At 42.8% G+C, this 19651-nt stretch overlaps 1 protein-coding gene across 1 annotated transcript in view; it reads right to left on the minus strand.

Annotated features, from left to right (window-relative positions):
• Window positions 1-1519: 1519 nt before the first annotated feature.
• dync2h1 (dynein cytoplasmic 2 heavy chain 1) overlaps window positions 1520-19651 on the minus strand; it is a gene marked incomplete at its 5' end in the record, with an annotated part of 668232 nt that continues 650100 nt past the window's right edge. The window contains 3 exons of the mRNA XM_079513540.1: window positions 1520-2194; window positions 2451-2567; window positions 5229-5310. Of these exons, the coding sequence (XP_079369666.1) occupies window positions 2033-2194; window positions 2451-2567; window positions 5229-5310 (361 nt within the window). The 3' untranslated portion in view covers window positions 1520-2032. The remainder of the gene's footprint in view (window positions 2195-2450; window positions 2568-5228; window positions 5311-19651) is intronic.

The raw sequence follows: 19651 nt of genomic DNA on the forward strand, positions 1-19651 counted from the left end.
TCGTCATGGCTCATGTATGAGCAAAAATAGGGTAAACAGCTGTGATAGTAAGTAGTACGGAAGTAGTTCTATGCATGCGTGACTGGTCTATCTGGCAGCGCATCTCAACGCCACAGAGCATGCGCACTACAGCATTTTCAATCACTTTGGCCTCTGTGTAAACGCAGAATAAAAAATTATAACGCAAGGGCACTTAAAGTTGACTTTCTAGTTTTCTGTTCTGATGGAAGCTGCATAAAGTCCCCCCCCCCCCCCCCCCCCCGTTTGATTTGAATCTTTGACACAACATTTACATGTACACCTGCCATAAATCAAACTGGTTGGATTTAATCAAGACTATCATTAATCAACATGGTTATAAGTGACTAAAAAGAGACAGCGCAAGCTTGTTCCTGAAAAGTGACCGTATCGGACATACAAGGTTTCCACCCGACAGCGGCAGCAGGCTTGTTGCGGTACAAACTGCAGGGCCTTCGCGGCCTGTGTCTATTCCATTCTCTCTCTTTCATTGTGGTGACCCGGAGGGGCTGTGTTCTGCTCAAATCCAATCCTCTCCCTTTTAAAACCTGCTGTTCCATTTCAGGCCCATTTTGTCACACTGCAGTGCACTGCACAATACCTGCCCCTCCTCCCTCCACTCCATCTCCAGAACACCCACTGACACACTTGTGAGGACATCAAATTAAAGGACTGCATCGGATACAGTCAGAAATAGCTGCAAATAGCCGGAAAAGTAGCAGGCGTAAGTCTAACTCCCAAAATCATTCTTCACCAAAAAACAGGCATTTCTCATATCTCAAATTGTAGGCCTACTACACATGTGGAGACATTTTGCCCTTACAAGTATAGTAATGTAAGTACTGCACGCACACACACACACACACACACACACACACACACACACACACACACACACACACACACACACACACACACACACACACACACACACACACACGTGTGTTACCTGCTTAAGCAAAGCCACACAGCCTGTTGTAGCCCTGTGGACATCCATCAAAGCCTCAGTGATTCTTCTCAGCCTTTAGAAACTCAAAACCAATCACACAGAGTGTGTGTGTGTGTGTGTGTGTGTGTGTGTGTGTGTGTGTGTGTGTGTGTGTGTGTGTGTGTGTGTGTGTGTGCGCGCACACACACGAGTGTGTGTATGCGTGAGTGTGTGCGTGCATGAATGCGTGAGTGTGTGCATGCGTGAGTGGCTGTGTACGTGCGTGCGTGTGTAGGAGACAGAGTAGGAGAAGGACAGGCGCAGTGTGTGTGTGTGTGTGTGTTTGTGTGTGTGTGTGTTTGTGTGTGTGTGAGTGTGTGTGTGAGAGAAGGACAGGCGCAGTGTGTGTGAACTGATACGAAGCCATTTCACGCCTTTAAAGGCCATTTGAATTGGATTGCAGGAGGAGAATGGAAGCTTGCACCACTTACACACTTTAATGAGGGCCAGGGAGGGAACCACACTTCAAAGAGTTCAGCAGCAAGAACACATTAAACAAAATTATGGCCTAAACACACTTTTATTTTCAATAGAATAAATACAATACAAAAAACGACATTGAAGTCAGATTCAGTCCGTCACGGATGTGAAACGCACGCCATCAGCTTGCATAGCGGTGTGACACTGATGGAGCATCAATTAGGCATCTCCACAAATTGTAATAAATCTTATATTATTCTGTCTTATAAAATACCCTCAGATGTCCCAGATGTCTCTGTAGCCTCTGTTCCAAATGTGTTGCCCCATCCATGCCATAACATTCAGTGCTTCTCAACTTTTTATTTTATTTCCAGAAACCCCAGTGTAGCATGCATTAGGCCACAGACACCCATAACTCTTGAGAGCGAACAAATGGAACCAAATGGACCCTTGCGGTTATGGGTCTAATTGGTTCCATTTGTACACTCTCAGAGTTACATATCATTCAGTGTCCAGTACACTCTCAGAGTTACAGACCTTTCAGAGTCCAGTTGGTTCCTATACAAGTTCTATCATTTAGCCGGGAACCCCCCACCAACAGCTCCATCACTGTTGTTTGAGGAAGAGAGCAGCCCCGGTCTGGATCCACTGGCTGGAGTTGGAGCCGCAGGGCAGGGAGACGTGAGTCACCACCCTGGTCCTCTCTGAGCTGGTGTACACCGGCAGCCAGATGCTGTCCTCTGCAGCACTGGAGTCAACGCTGGAGCTCTGGAAGAAGATGTGGAACGTGTCAAGTTATTATGGTGGTACTTGGAGAGCCAAATATTTTCTGAGGTGGTACTTCAGTATTAAAAGGTTGGGAAAGGTTGTTAAAAAAAGTTAAATCATGTCCGACTTATCGACCAAATCCGCATATCAGTGATCATGAAAGGAAACCTGCATAAATGCCATTACCAAATGTATTTATGGCATTGACTACACATTTGCACAAGAAAACTAACGAACATGACAGTCAGTTGTTTACCTGTGCGACCCAGGCCATGTAGCAAGGTGGAACGGCTGACACACTGGGTGAGTCGTGCTGGTTGTCAGACAGACGGACCCCGTCAAAACTACACCCCTCCAACTGAAGACCTCCAACCTAGAGGATGATAAAATAAAATAAAAGGATATAAGAGTGAGAGATACAATAAAATAAAAGGATATAGGAGTGAGAGATACAAGGAAGATGAGTGGGTTGAGGAGTACAGGAAAACAATTGTATAGGAGCTTGCTCTGTCCCTAAATGGTATTCTGGTCCAGCGCCACCCGCTATCCATTATGCCCACACCGGTATTTGTGCTTAGAGGTGTAGTCATGGGTGTTTTATGCCATATTAGTTTGGTATAGAGTGGCATGCGCCTGCAATGGAGATGTCCGCAGTCAGGCTCCTTATTCTCCTATGCATCTCTTTGTAATTTTCCTATAGTCAGCAGAATTGAGTGCCTGTCACTTCCTTGTTTCCATTGTGTTTATATAATTGTCTAGTCAAAGAAGTTATTTGACTTGTGTCAGGCATTGTGCACGATTCCATATGCTCGTTCAGTTTCATCACCCCAGCAAATGGGGTTTAATCCGATTTCCCGAACTTTCCTTTTCGCACGGGGGGACGGGGTGCAGCACAAGTGAGACTTCAAGGCAGCAACGCATAACTCTACCATGGGCTGTGAGCATAGACAGTAAGGCTATGAAGCAATATAGCACTGGGCATAACGGGCAATGGCATGTGGCAATGGCATGTGGCATGGTGATTGGTTTCATTATTGTAATAACGCCAAAACCACACCTATGCATAATGTAACGAGTAGTGGAGATGTTTTTTTTTGAAAGCTCGGGACGAAAATAGAGCCCTAGGTCTGTGTGTCTGGAGCTAATCTGGTAGACCAGGTCCCGATCAACGCCAAATTTAGTTTAGTTTCTTAAGTAGGCCACAGAATTTCACTAACTCAGGAATTCCTTTTCACATAATTATGTTTATAGTATTTAAAAAAAAATGTAAACTTTAATTATAATTGAAGTCAATGGGGCTGAGATCGTGCTGAAACCAACTTTTGAGTCATATGTCATCGATATGTCATACAGACATGAAGTCTGAGATCCACATTGCAGTTTCTTTTCTTTTTTTGAGGGGCTCTAGCACAAACATTACATGCCATTGACAATGACTAGACGGTTTTGAGTGTTTGTGTAAACACAAACATTGCGTAAACACAAACATTGAAGATGAAGGTGAGGACGCAAATTCTCATTGGCTGGAATGAGATGATAAGTATGATGATAAGAGCGCCCCTCACTTCACACTGGTGTGATTTTTTTTTTTTACCTTTGCTTGAGACAAAATCTCTTTTTCATGATGTGAATATTAGGGTTGAATATGGGTGAAGTGTTCCTTTCAGAACGTGATACCGTCTGTACACTGTAGAGTGTAAACTGTAGAGTTCAGGTTAAGATTTGACATTTAACACTTAGGGTAGGGAATGAGGGATTACCCCAGGTGAAGGAGTTTAAGTATCTCGAGGTCTTTCACGAGTGAGGGGAGGACGGAGAAGAAGATCAGTCGGAGAGGCATGGGAGGTATTGCAGTCGCTGTACCGCACTGTTGTGACAAAAAGAGAGTTGAGCCAGAAGGCAAATACAAGCTCTCTGTCTACCGAGCACTCTTCGTTCCTACTCTCACCTATGGTCATGAAGTGTGGGTCATGACCCAAAGAATAAGGTCGCGAATACAAGCTGCCAAAATGAGTTTTCTTCAATGGGTGGCTGGCATCTCCGTTAGAGATTGGGTGAGAAGTTCAGTCACACGAGAGAGACTCAGAGTAGAGTCGCTGCTTCTTCGCCTGGAAAGGAGCCAGCTTAGGTGGTTCGGGCATCTGGTTAGGATGCCTATCGAGGTCTCCCTAGGGAGGTCCTCGAGGCACGTCCCACTGGGAAGAGACCCCGGGGCAGAACAAGGCGCAGTTGGAGGAAACACATCGACTCACTGGCCTTGGAACGACTCGGGATCCCCCAAGGGGGAAGTCAATAATGTTGCTCTGGAGAGGGAAGCACTCTGGTGGAGCTGTTGCCCCCGCGACCCGACTACGGATAAGCAGTTGAAGATGGATGGATTTAACCCAATACACTGTCACTACAGTTGACCGAGTGACTGCCAGCGGGGTCAATACTCCTCAACACTCCTTTTTCCCATCTACACCAAATCTCTTCACTGGAAATAGCTGATCTACGAGCTCACAAGGGTCTGAGATTGTAGGTAAGCTATTTTTCGGCAGAATGCTCACCACCAGAATATGGATGTTAGTGTAATAAACACTACAATTGTGTGAAAGAGAGCGGGAAGAGAAGTACATTACCATCATAATGTCATCATTCATTGTGAGCTTGTAGACTGGCCATTTTAACTATTCAAAAATGTTTTGCAAAATGGTAAAAACAAGTACAAGTGTAATCAAATGGACCCTTTACGGGTCCATATGGTTACACGTGCACACTCCCAGAGTCCAGTGATGGGTTCCCAGTGTAAACCTCTGCCTCCCTCTTGTTCTCATTAATCTCTCCTGTCCTCTGTCCGTGCATTCTGACCTTTTAATGGAAAAATGCCTCATGCAAGGTCCCGTTATTGGCAAAGGAGAATGGTTAAGTATTGAAGTGATACGGCCAATGAATCGTATCACCCCCCATCTTGTGTGTGTGTGTGTGTGTGTGTGTGTGTGTGTGTGTGTGTGTGTGTGTGTGTGTGTGTGTGTGTGTGTGTGTGTGTGTGTACCTTGACTTGTAACTTGGCATGTGTTATTGGATTCTTCCAGGATGTCACAAACTTCAGGCTGTCCATTGAACAGCCCATAGACCTGCAGATCATAAACACTTCACAATAACTATGCTTTGTCAACAGACAACAGTTAATCATCATCATACAATTAAAGGTAGGGTAAGTGGTATTCTTTGGTTAAAACAAAACGTTTTGTTGGGTAAAAGGTTAAAGCACTGTATTCGGATAGTAATCATTGCTTTATAGAGTGTTTGTTCAGTAACAGGGGTCTTCCTGTCTCTCTAGCTCTATAATGAACAACATTTTCAGGTAGGTGACCAAATTTCAGCCAATCAGGAGAGAGTACTTATTTATCAGCATCATTTTATAGTGTTCCAGCTCCAAATGTGTCTGCTCACACTAGTTCTCCACTTTTTATATTTATTTCAAACTCCGTACACATTATTTGTCCGTCCTGCTACTTCCACGTGCTAGAAACTTTGTTCAAACTTCAACATGCAGCTTTGTGCAGAATGGTGCACGTGCATTTTCTTTTTACAATTGTTGTGCTCTAATTACTCTCAGAATCATGTTTGCTAATCACATGTAATTATTGGAGCCACCCCACAACACCAGATGGGGCTGATGGCTCTTTTGTCCACACTTTGTATAAAATAAGTAATTTCCTGAAAGACCCATACTGGTCGAAACGTTGTATGTATGCTGTGTCGTGAATAAAAGTTGTCTGGAGCATTACAAAGTCAGTTGCGAGCACCTGCTTTTGTCTATATGCTCTGATTATTTTCATAGTACTTTTTGTTTCCACCAGGCCGAAGGCATGGGAGTTTTGCACTCCGCCCGTGTGTGTGTGTGTGTGTGTGTGTGTGTGTGTGTGTGTGTGTGTGTGTGTGTGTGCAGCTAATCTCCGGCACCGTTATTAACCCGGTCAATGCCAAATCTTGCACACACACTCCCTGGATGCCAACGATGAACCTCTGCCCCAAATTTGATATCTCATATTCCATCCTAATTGGCTAACATTGGCTTTCAAAGTTTGCAGGATTGGGCCATTTTGAACAAAAACCCTCAAATCATGAACGCAATTTACGTGAAATCTTTCACAGACTTTCCTACTAGGCTGAGGAATATATCCCACTCTTTTCACATTGGCCTGTTATAGCGCCACCAACCAGGTGGATTTTTGCAAAACACATTTTTGGAAAAAAATGCCTCAAATCATCAAATGGCCATCCAAGGTGTAAGAAGAAATGGCACCCTTTTCACATTGGCCTATTATAGCGCCACCAGGAGGCCACAACCTGACCTGCCCTGGTGGAGACCTGGGCACTTTATCTAGTTTTCCTCCCATAGAGAATCTATGGGATTGAATCTTCAAAGCAATACTTTTTGTGGAACCAAGCGGAATGCGTTACACGTCTATGGTCGACAAATCGTCCAAACAAAGTGGACAAAGTGTCCCCCACTGTTTTCCTATTGGCTGGGCTTTAAACAGCCATAACACATGTTCCCAGCATGCTACCGGTCTCAAACTTGGTGGGTGGTCTTACAGGACAGGCTATAATATCTTATGTCCTGCCCCCACTGTCTTCCTATTGGCTGGGCTTTAAACAGCCATAACTTCAGTTGCCAGCAGGCTACAGGTCTCAAACTTGGTTGGTGGTCCCACAGACCCCCAATTTCATCAAAATATGGAAAATTAAAAGTTGTCCAGAGCCACCAATCGGACCTCAATGCCCATGCATGTGCATACCCATATATGGGACTGACCTACTTCAAACTCTGCTTGCATAATGACTTGAGGGTGTGGTGATGCACTGACCAGTAAATCCCCAAATAGGAGCACACTGATGTCAGCAATGACATCAGACTGGCCTAGACTCCATACTCGGGCACACAGAAATCAGTCAGGTGAAGAAAGGGGATGTAGCTCAGTGGTAGAGCGCATGCTTTGCATGTATGAGGCCCCGGGTTCAATCCCCGGCATCTCCACAAGTTTTATTTATTATGAATTTGCTAAGTGTTGCTGATGAATTAGAACAACGGACCACAATGGAAACAAGCACCCTGGGGTTAAACTGGTATTACATTATTATTACTAATCTATTACACTATTATTACATATTATAACACCAACCATGCAATATATCACATTCTTAGACCATCATCAGTACATTGTCTACGGCATGAATAAAAGGCTGATAATCTGTTTTGAACGACAAGACATTACAATTTACAGATCCCTTCAACAACAGCTTCTCTCATGAATACGCACAGCTTTGGGTGAACGTTCGAAAACAAAAACACTGCCCCCTGTGAGGCTCGAACTCACGACCTTCAGATTATGAGACTGACGCGCTGCCTACTGCGCCAAGGAGGCCTGGGTGCATGAGCTGCACCTGTGGCTTTAAGAGCTACAAACGGGGGAGGGGTGGCTCCCTTCACACTGGAGCGTTGACAGTCTTGAATGGAGGAGAGGTAGCGGAGTGAAGAATATGGCTCAGTTTACCAGTGGTGGATAGTAACTAAGTACATTTACTCATGTACATGACCAATTCTTCCAGTTCTTGACCAGTTCCTAATCAGTGTTAAAGTGTTAAAGCAAATTCTGATTTAGTTTTACTTAGTCTTTTGAAAAACACACCATTTAGTTCTAGTCCTATTTTTTGTCCTGGAATCGTTTAGTCTTCATAAACAAAATTAACACAGCTCTTAATAGGTCATAAATGAATGATTGTTTGTTAATGATGTAGTTGCATACATCATGGAAATAAAATAATGTATTAGTAAGTTAGTTATTGAGCATCATTAGATGATTATCTTGATATTACTACTATTACATTGTTATTACACTGTTACATAAGAAAAAGAAAAGGCAAAAGATTGGCTGCCCCGTGTGAGGCTCGAACTCACGACCTTCAGATTATGAGACTGACGCGCTGCCTACTGCGCCAACAAGGCTGCATGGGAAGTGGACCCATGCTTCTGCATTTAAAAGCTTCAGAAGGGGAGGGGAGTGTTTACACTGCAACTTTAAGAGCCACAGACGCGGGGGAGGGGAGTGCAGAATGTGTCTCAGTTTACACTGCGACGGGGGAGGGGAGGAGACAATGTGAGCTTTCACTAATGGCAGAACGGCTGTGTCCCAACTGTGGCTTAACAACTGAAGGTATTTCACCACGACATACAAAACAAACCTCCGCTTCTCAGTTAAGTGTCAGAGATGGACATAACTCCTAAGTTATTTATAAGTAATTGAAATGGAAGTCTTTCATATTTTTAGAGGAGTGGGGACGTTCAACCCCTGTGAATTGCCAGCCCAGCACTTATGTGAGCACACTGCAGCACAAAGACAGTAGAAGGGGAATTAGCTCAAATGGTAGAGCGCTCGCTTAGCATGCGAGAAGTAGCGGGATCGATGCCCGCATTCTCCAAATACTTTTTGGGGGAGCACTGCAGTAATGGAATGGGTAGACTAGACTTGCCGTCTGGACATCAGAAAACCTGTACGTGTAAAGTGTCCCTGAGCAAGACGCTAACAGCACTCTGGACGCTGCATTAATAGCCCCCACCATTTGCCCCTGTTTAGGGGACAGCCTGATCTCAGCTCACTGAGGGAAGTGTGAGCTGCAGCGAAGTCAGAGTACATGGGGAATTAGCTCAAATGGTTCATTTGTTTTTTGGGGGGGGTTGGGAGGGAATTCGGCCAGCCCCACACTGATGTGAGCACACTGCAACACAAAGATAGTACAAGGGGAATTAGCTCAAATGGTAGAGCGCTCGCTTAGCATGCGAGAAGTAGCGGGATCGATGCCCGCATTCTCCAAATACTTTTTGGGGGGTGAGGGCTGCAGCTGAATGGGTAGACTAGAGAGAGGCCGTTTGGTAATCAGAAGGTCCAAAGTTCACCCAGCCGTGTCAAAGTGTCCCTGAGCAAGACGCTTAACCCTATCATCTCCCTGGCTACTACATTAATAATAGCCCCCAAGAGTGGAGTTTTTTCATTTGTTTTTTGGGGGGGGTTGGGAGGGAATTCGGCCAGCCCCCCAAATTTAGTGAGCACACTGCAGCACAAAGACAGTACAAGGGGAATTAGCTCAAATGGTAGAGCGCTCGCTTAGCATGCGAGAAGTAGCGGGATCGATGCCCGCATTCTCCAAATACTTTTTGGAGAATGCGTACTGTTAATAAATGTGTAAATAAAGTACGCTATTCAATCAATACAATGGGTACTCTGACAGTCATGAATGCTACATTTCACATTATTAGCTATTAAAACATTTGATGCTAAGTATACTCATCCTATCAAATGAAAACACTTACTCATGACGAGTATACTCGTTCTAAGGCATTTTATATTGATATAATAGGGCCTCTCTATTTTCCATTTTTACATGAATACATTTCAGTAGAAATGGATTATTAGTTAGTTAGTTAGTAGCCTATTACTACACTATTATTGTATTATTACTACAATAGTAGGTTATTACACTGTTATTACCTAGACTCCATACTCGGGCACACAGAAATCAGTCTGGTGAAGGAAGGGGATGTAGCTCAGTGGTAGAGCGCATGCTTTGCATGTATGAGGCCCCGGGTTCAATCCCCGGCATCTCCACAAGTTTTATTTATTATGAATTTGCTAAGTGTTGCTGATGAATTAGAACAACGGACCACAATGGAAACAAGCTCCCTGGGGTTAAACTGGTATTACATAATTGTTACTAATCTATTACACTATTATTACATATTATAACACCAACCATGCAATATATCACATTCTTAGACCATCATCAGTACATTGTCTACGGCATGAATAAAAGGCTGAAGGTTTTGAACGACAAGACATTACAATTTACAGATCCCTTCAACAACAGTTTCTCATGAATACGCACAGCTTTGGGTGAACGTTCGAAAACAAAAACAATGCCCCGTGTGAGGCTCGAACTTCAGATTATGAGACTGACGCGCTGCCTACTGCGCCAACGAGGCGTTCAGTTTTGCTACTGAATGGCTGGAAAGTGGAAATGAAGAGTTTACATATAGTACACATAGTACATGCATACACCTTCCCTAATGATTATATCTGGTTTCAGTATTTATTTATGGTGTATTGTCTCTATTATTAAGGTTATTGTAGCAGTCAATTTATATTGGGGGTCGGGAGGGGGCGGGGCGGGGGTCCCGAGACGTTGCCAAAGCATTATCGGGGGTCCCCGGCCAAAAACGTTGAGAACCCCTGGACTAGAGAGAGGCCGTTTGGTAATCAGAAGGTCCAAAGTTCACCCAGCCGTGTCAAAGTGTCCCTGAGCTAAGGCTGTCCCCAAACATTCAAGGTTTGAATGTTCGCTCGTTAGGGTTGGCACTCGAATCTTAATTAATGGGCTTGAACCATTCGTTTTTTTTTTGTTTTTTTTTTATTAAAACAAAAATATTATTTTTTTCCTTTTGTATTAACTCGAAAATATATCTTAGCGAGAATGCGATATGAGCATGTAAAACAAAGTAGGTTTCTAGTGCATTCCTGTCAGAAGTTATGATTTTTTATATCTCCTTGTTCTTCTGTCCCTCTCCAAAGTCTACCGTGCACAACTGCACATTAATTTGATGATTGGCCTGCAGTTGAGGTGATTGACCTTTCTCACCTTGTTCTGTGAGAACAAAAGAGTTCCATTGAATGGAATGTCTGACGTGTCTCACTCACACACACACACACACACACACACACACACACACACACACACACACACACACACACACACACACACACACACACACACACACACACACACACACACACACACACACACACACACACACACACACACACACCCCAGCATGATCGCTGATAGAGGGAACTGTTCTTAGCAGCCATATAATATATTAGCATCTATGCTCTCTAGCATCACATAGCCTATTGCTAAAAAGAAGTGAACTTTGATCATTGTTAAGCAAAACGGTCACAGGTTCTGCTTTTGCCCTGTGCCCACTTCAATGCGCTTCTACACACGTGGAACAAATGAACGAGTGACAGCTAACGAGCAAGCTACGCTGTCGTCTGCCAGCAAGCTCGCAGATCAGCTGTTTTCGCGGAGCCACTTGACTGTGTGTGTGTGTGTGTGTGTGTGTGTGTGTGTGTGCGTGTGTTGGGAGAGACGAGAGAGATTGATAAAGAGCAGGGGAGACGTGCTGCGCTCTGATCGAGACGGATATCTGAAAGGTTATTTTTTAAATTAATTAGAAACAAATGGTCCGGATGTTCGCTCGAAAATTCCTGCCGAAGTTCGAGTCCTAAAAAAAGGGCTAGGGTACAGCCTTACCCTGAGCAAGACGCTTAACCCCATCTTCTCCCTGGCTACTACATTAATAATAGCCCCCAAGAGGGGAGTTTTTTCATTTGTTTTTTGGGGGGGTTGGGAGGGAATTCGGCCAGCCCCGCACTTAGTGAGCACACTGCAGCACAAAGACAGTACAAGGGGAATTAGCTCAAATGGTAGAGCGCTCGCTTAGCATGCGAGAAGTAGCGGGATCGATGCCCGCATTCTCCAAGGAGCTTTTCATTGGGTATTTTGTTTTGTTTTGTTCAGGTTTACTTTTTAACTTTATATTAGCCTTTAATAATGTACATTTTAGATAGACTGACCTAGACCCAATGTTTGGGCATGCCTGACACAGAACTTGCCTCCCTTTTAAAAGAGGGTATGTAGGGCCCATGCTTTGCATGTACTGTATAAGGTTATATCCAAAAGGTTTTATATATCCTGTGTTGTTGATTAATTGAGTATAATGGACCACGATGGAAACAAGCTCCCTGGGATTTGTTATTGTTTTCAGCAGAGGTTGTTTTATACTGCCGTACTGTTAATAAATGTGTAAATAAAGTACGCTATTCAATCAATACAATGGGTACTCTGACAGTCATGAATGCTATATTTCACATTATTAGCTATTAAAACATGTGATGCTAAGTATACTCATCCTATCAAATGAAAACACTTACTCAAGACGAGTATACTCGTTCTAAGGCATTTTATATTGATATAATAGGGCCTCTCTATTTTCCATTTTTACATGAATACATTTCAGTAGAAATTGATTATTAGTAGAGTTAGTAGCCTATTACTACACTATTATTGTATTATTACTACAATAGTAGGTTATTACACTGTTATTACATAATGATTAAATGTTATTGAGGACAAAACAAAGCTGCCCCCTGTGAGGCTCGAACTCACGACCTTCAGATTATGAGACTGACGCGCTGCCTACTGCGCCAAGGAGGCTACATGGGAGGAACTAGTGGGAGGTAGTGGGATCGATTCCTGCATTGTCCACACATTTTCTACGGGGAGGGTATAGCAGTTGCTGAGTGGGTGGTAATCAGCAGGTCCAACGTCTACGTGTCAAAGTGTCCCTGAGCAAGACGCTTAACCCCATCTTCTCACTGGCTACTACATTAATAATAGCCCCCAAGAGTGGAGTTTTTTCATTTGTTTTTTGGGGGGGTTGGGAGGGAATTCGGCCAGCCCCGCACTGATGTGAGCACACTGCAGCACAAAGACAGTACAAGGGGAATTAGCTCAAATGGTAGAGCGCTCGCTTAGCATGCGAGAAGTAGCGGGATCGATGCCCGCATTCTCCAAGGAGCTTTTCATTGGGTATTTTGTTTTGTTTTGTTCAGGTTTACTTTTTAACTTTATATTAGCCTTTAATAATGTACATTTTAGATAGACTGACCTAGACCCAATGTTTGGGCATGCCTGACACAGAACTTGCCTCCCTTTTAAAAGAGGGTATGTAGGGCCCATGCTTTGCATGTACTGTATAAGGTTATATCCAAAAGGTTTTATATATCCTGTGTTGTTGATTAATTGAGTATAATGGACCACGATGGAAACAAGCTCCCTGGGATTTGTTATTGTTTTCAGCAGAGGTTGTTTTATACTGCCGTACTGTTAATAAATGTGTAAATAAAGTACGCTATTCAATCAATACAATGGGTACTCTGACAGTCATGAATGCTATATTTCACATTATTAGCTATTAAAACATGTGATGCTAAGTATACTCATCCTATCAAATGAAAACACTTACTCAAGACGAGTATACTCGTTCTAAGGCATTTTATATTGATATAATAGGGCCTCTCTATTTTCCATTTTTACATGAATACATTTCAGTAGAAATTGATTATTAGTAGAGTTAGTAGCCTATTACTACACTATTATTGTATTATTACTACAATAGTAGGTTATTACACTGTTATTACATAATGATTAAACTGTTATTGAGGACAAAACAAAGCTGCCCCCTGTGAGGCTCGAACTCACGACCTTCAGATTATGAGACTGACGCGCTGCCTACTGCGCCAAGGAGGCTACATGGGAGGATCTAGTGGGAGGTAGTGGGATCGATTCCTGCATTGTCCACACATTTTCTACAGGGAGGGTTTAGCAGTAGCTGAGTGGGTGGTAATCAGCAGGTCCAACGTCTACGTGTCAAAGTGTCCCTGAGCAAGACGCTTAACCCCATCTTCTCCCTGGCTACTATACATTAATAATAACCCCCAAGAGTGGAGTTTTTTCATTTGTTTTTTGGGGGGGTTGGGAGGGAATTCGGCCAGCCCCGCACTTAGTGAGCACACTGCAGCACAAAGACAGTACAAGGGGAATTAGCTCAAATGGTAGAGCGCTCGCTTAGCATGCGAGAAGTAGCGGGATCGATGCCCGCATTCTCCAAATACATTTTGGGGGGTGAGGGCTGCTCACTCACTGTATATATTTCTTTTCCCTTTTTACCTCCATTATGGTGAATTCCTGTTCTGTTCTTTGTCTATATAGAAGTGTCTATTTGTATGTCTCTAAATGTTTTGATGAATTGAACATGGTGGACCCTCTTGTAAACAAGTGTAATGCTTAATTGGGTCGTCCACTCACAGTTAACAGCCTTTGTATTGAGTTTGTGCTTGAAATGTACTGTAATTCTGCAAACTGTTAATAAATATTTCAATCCAAAAAAAAAATCAATCAATCAATCAATCAATCAATCAAAAGCAGCTGAATGGGTAGACTAGAGAGAGGCTGTTTGGTAATCAGAAGGTCCAAAGTTCACCCAGCCGTGTCAAAGTGTCCCTGAGCAAGATGCTTAACCCCATCTTCTCCCTGGCTACTACATTAATAATAGCCCCCAAGAGTGGAGTTTTTTTCATTTGTTTTTTGGGGGGGTTGGGAGGGAATTCGGCCAGCCCCGCACTGATGTGAGCACACTGTAGCACAAAGACAGTACATGGGGAATTAGCTCAAATGGTAGAGCGCTCGCTTAGCATGCGAGAAGTAGCGGGATCGATGCCCGCATTCTCCAAGGAGCTTTACATGGGGTACTTTTCCACCCCTTAATGTCCATTTCAGTTTTTGTTTTGTTCAGGTTTACTTTTTAACTTTATATTAGCCTTTAATAATGTACATTTTAGATAGACTGACCTAGACCCAATGTTTGGGCATGCCTAACACAGCACTTGCCTCCCTTTTAAAAGAGGGTATGTAGGGCCCATGCTTTGCATGTACTGTATAAGGTTATATCCAAAAGGTTTTATCTATCCTGTGTTGTTGATTAATTGAGTATAATGGACCACGATGGGAACAAGCTCCCTGGGATTTGTTATTGTTTTCAGCAGAGGTTGTTTTATACTGCCGTACTGTTAATAAATGTGTAAATAAAGTACGCTATTCAATCAATACAATGGGTACTCTGACAGTCATGAATGCTATATTTCACATCATTAGCTATTAAAACATTTGATGCTAAGTATACTCATCCTATCAAATGAAAACACTTACTCAAGACGAGTATACTCGTTCTAAGGCATTTTATATTGATATAATAGGGCCTCTCTATTTTCCATTTTTACATGAATACATTTCAGTAGAAATTGATTATTAGTACAGTTAGTAGCCTATTACTACACTATTATTGTATTATTACTACAATAGTAGGTTATTACACTGTTATTACATAATGATTAAATGTTATTGAGGACAAAACAAAGCTGCCCCCTGTGAGGCTCGAACTCACGACCTTCAGATTATGAGACTGACGCGCTGCCTACTGCGCCAAGGAGGCTACATGGGAGGAACTAGTGGGAGGTAGTGGGATCGATTCCTGCATTGTCCACACATTTTCTACGGGGAGGGTATAGCAGTAGCTGAGTGGGTGGTAATCAGCAGGTCCAACGTCTACGTGTCAAAGTGTCCCTGAGCAAGACGCTTAACCCCATCTTCTCCCTGGCTACTACATTAATAATAGCCCCCAAGAGTGGAGTTTTTTCATTTGTTTTTTGGGGGGGTTGGGAGGGAATTCGGCCAGCCCCGCACTTAGTGAGCACAATGCAGCACAAAGACAGTACAAGGGGAATTAGCTCAAATGGTAGAGCGCTCGCTTAGCATGCGAGAAGTAGCGGGATCGATGCCCGCATTCTCCAAATACATTTTGGGGGGTGAGGGCTGCTCACTCACTGTATATATTTCTTTTCCCTTTTTACCTCCATTATGATGAATTCCTGTTCTGTTCTTTGTCTATATAGAAGTGTCTATTTGTATGTCTCTAAATGTTTTGATGAATTGAACATGGTGGACCCTCTTGTAAACAAGTGTAATGCTTAATTGGGTCGTCCACTCACAGTTAACAGCCTTTGTATTGAGTTTGTGCTTGAAATGTACTGTAATTCTGCAAACTGTTAATAAATATTTCAATCCAAAAAAAAAATCAATCAATCAATCAATCAAAAGCAGCTGAATGGGTAGACTAGAGAGAGGCCGTTTGGTAATCAGAAGGTCCAAAGTTCACCCAGCCGTGTCAAAGTGTCCCTGAGCAAGATGCTTAACCCCATCTTCTCCCTGGCTACTACATTAATAATAGCCCCCAAGAGTGGAGTTTTTTTCATTTGTTTTTTGCGGGGGTTGGGAGGGAATTCGGCCAGCCCCGCACTGATGTGAGCACACTGTAGCACAAAGACAGTACATGGGGAATTAGCTCAAATGGTAGAGCGCTCGCTTAGCATGCGAGAAGCAGCGGGATCGATGCCCGCATTCTCCAAGGAGCTTTACATGGGGTATTTTTCCACCCCATAATGTCCATTTCAGTTTTTGTTTTGTTCAGGTTTACTTTTTAACTTTATATTAGCCTTTAATAATGTACATTTTAGATAGACTGACCTAGACCCAATGTTTGGGCATGCCTGACACAGCACTTGCCTCCCTTTTAAAAGAGGGTATGTAGGGCCCATGCTTTGCATGTACTGTATAAGGTTATATCCAAAAGGTTTTATCTATCCTGTGTTGTTGATTAATTGAGTATAATGGACCACGATGGGAACAAGCTCCCTGGGATTTGTTATTGTTTTCAGCAGAGGTTGTTTTATACTGCCGTACTGTTAATAAATGTGTAAATAAAGTACGCTATTCAATCAATACAATGGGTACTCTGACAGTCATGAATGCTATATTTCACATCATTAGCTATTAAAACATTTGATGCTAAGTATACTCATCCTATCAAATGAAAACACTTACTCAAGACGAGTATACTCGTTCTAAGGCATTTTATATTGATATAATAGGGCCTCTCTATTTTCCATTTTTACATGAATACATTTCAGTAGAAATTGATTATTAGTACAGTTAGTAGCCTATTACTACACTATTATTGTATTATTACTACAATAGTAGGTTATTACACTGTTATTACATAATGATTAAATGTTATTGAGGACAAAACAAAGCTGCCCCCTGTGAGGCTCGAACTCACGACCTTCAGATTATGAGACTGACGCGCTGCCTACTGCGCCAAGGAGGCTACATGGGGGAACTAGTGGGAGGTAGTGGGATCGATTCCTGCATTGTCCACACATTTTCTACGGGGAGGGTTTAGCAGTAGCTGAGTGGGTGGTAATCAGCAGGTCCAACGTCTACGTGTCAAAGTGTCCCTGAGCAAGACGCTTAACCCCCCCATCTTCTCCCAGGCTACTATACATTAATAATAACCCCCAAGAGTGGAGTTTTTTCATTTGTTTTTTGGGGGGGTTGGGAGGGAATTCGGCCAGCCCCGCACTTAGTGAGCACACTGCAGCACAAAGACAGTACAAGGGGAATTAGCTCAAATGGTAGAGCGCTCGCTTAGCATGCGAGAAGTAGCGGGATCGATGCCCGCATTCTCCAAATACATTTTGGGGGGTGAGGGCTGCTCACTCACTGTATATATTTCTTTTCCTTTTTTACCTCCATTATGATGAATTCCTGTTCTGTTCTTTGTCTATATAAAAGTGTCTATTTGTATGTCTCTAAATGTTTTGATGAATTGAACATGGTGGACCCTCTTGTAAACAAGTGTAATGCTTAATTGGGTCGTCCACTCACAGTTAACAGCCTTTGTATTGAGTTTGTGCTTGAAATGTACTGTAATTCTGCAAACTGTTAATAAATATTTCAATCAAAAAAAAAAATCAATCAATCAATCAATCAATCAAAAGCAGCTGAATGGGTAGACTAGAGAGAGGCCGTTTGGTAATCAGAAGGTCCAAAGTTCACCCAGCCGTGTCAAAGTGTCCCTGAGCAAGATGCTTAACCCCATCTTCTCCCTGGCTACTACATTAATAATAGCCCCCAACAGTGGAGTTTTTTTCATTTGTTTTTTGGGGGGGTTGGGAGGGAATTCGGCCAGCCCCGCACTGATGTGAGCACACTGTAGCACAAAGACAGTACATGGGGAATTAGCTCAAATGGTAGAGCGCTCGCTTAGCATGCGAGAAGTAGCGGGATCGATGCCCGCATTCTCCAAGGAGCTTTACATGGGGTATTTTTCCACCCCTTAAAGTCCATTTCAGTTTTTGTTTTGTTCAGGTTTACTTTTTAACTTTATATTAGCCTTTAATAATGTACATTTTAGATAGACTGACCTAGACCCAATGTTTGGGCATACCTGACACAGAACTTGCCTCCCTTTTAAAAGAGGGTATGTAGGGCCCATGCTTTGCATGTACTGTATAAGGTTATATCCAAAAGGTTTTATCTATCCTGTGTTGTTGATTAATTGAGTATAATGGACCACGATGGAAACAAGCTCCATGGGATTTATCGTTTTCAGCAGAGGTTTTTTTATACTGCCGTACTGTTAATAAATATGTAAATAAAGTATGCTATTCAATCAATACAATGGGTACTCTTACAGTCATGAATGCTATATTTCACATTATTAGCTATTAAAACATTTGATGCATAATGTATACTCATCCTATCAAATGAAAACACTTACTCAAGACGAGTATACTCGTTCTAAGGCATTTTATATTGATATAATAGGGCCTCTCTATTTTCCATTTTACATGAATACATTTCAGTAGAAATGTATTATTAGTAGAGTTAGTAGCCTATTACTACACTATTATTGTATTATTACTACAATAGTAGGTTATTACACTGTTATTACATAATTATTAAACTGTTATTGAGGACAAAAAAAGCTGCCCCGTGTGAGGCTCAAACTCACAACCTTCAGATTATGAGACTGACGCGCTGCCTACTGCGCCAACAAGGCTACATGGGAGGAACTAGTGGGAGGTACATCGATTCCTGCATTCTCCACAAATTTTCTACGGGGAGGGTATAGCAGTAGCTGAGTGGGTGGTAATCAGCAGGTCCAACGTCTACGTGTCAACTCTTAAAGGTGTGTGTGTGTGTGTGTGTGTGGGGGGGGGTGGGGTGGGGTGGGGTAGCTCTGATCTCTGTTTGCTGAGTGACGTCCCTGTTCTGCAGGATCATACCTAAGACAAGGGGAATTAGCTCAAATGGTAGAGCGCTCGCTTAGCATGCGAGAAGTAGCGGGATCGATGCCCGCATTCTCCAAGGAGCATTTTGAATATTTGCAAGCCCTGAATGTCCAGCTCTGGTTTTGTTTAGGTTTGTTGTCATCTTTACATCTCAGACGTCATGTGGCAGCCAAGTCTATGGACTTTTAATGTTGGCTTTAAGCAGTGTCGTCATGTGGCAGCCACAGTTGATTTAATTTCTCTAGAACAGATTCCGCACTACAAACAGCAGAGGGCGCTGGTTTTGGCGCTGTTTTTTTTCCGGGTTTGTGTAAACACAAACATTGGCTTGTGATTGCCATCAAAAGAAACATCAAAATAGACATCAAGAAAGGCCGTCATAGGCAGACCTGTCCCCCTAAAGAAGACAGACTATGCAAAGGGTCTCTTAGCTTATTTACAGTTTTGCTACAACTATACAAAGCTATAAATAAGCTTTGGTTGTACCTAAATGTGACTTTTAATGTTTGTTTAGAGCACTTTAAACAAACATTACCAGGCGCCCCTCACTTCACACAAGTGTGATTTCTTTTTTAGGTGTGCTAGCTCCTCCAACGCCTGGCTT

Source organism: Electrona antarctica (assembly GCF_951216825.1).
Source record: "Electrona antarctica genome assembly, chromosome: 11".
Taxonomy (NCBI): Eukaryota; Metazoa; Chordata; class Actinopteri; order Myctophiformes; family Myctophidae; genus Electrona; species Electrona antarctica.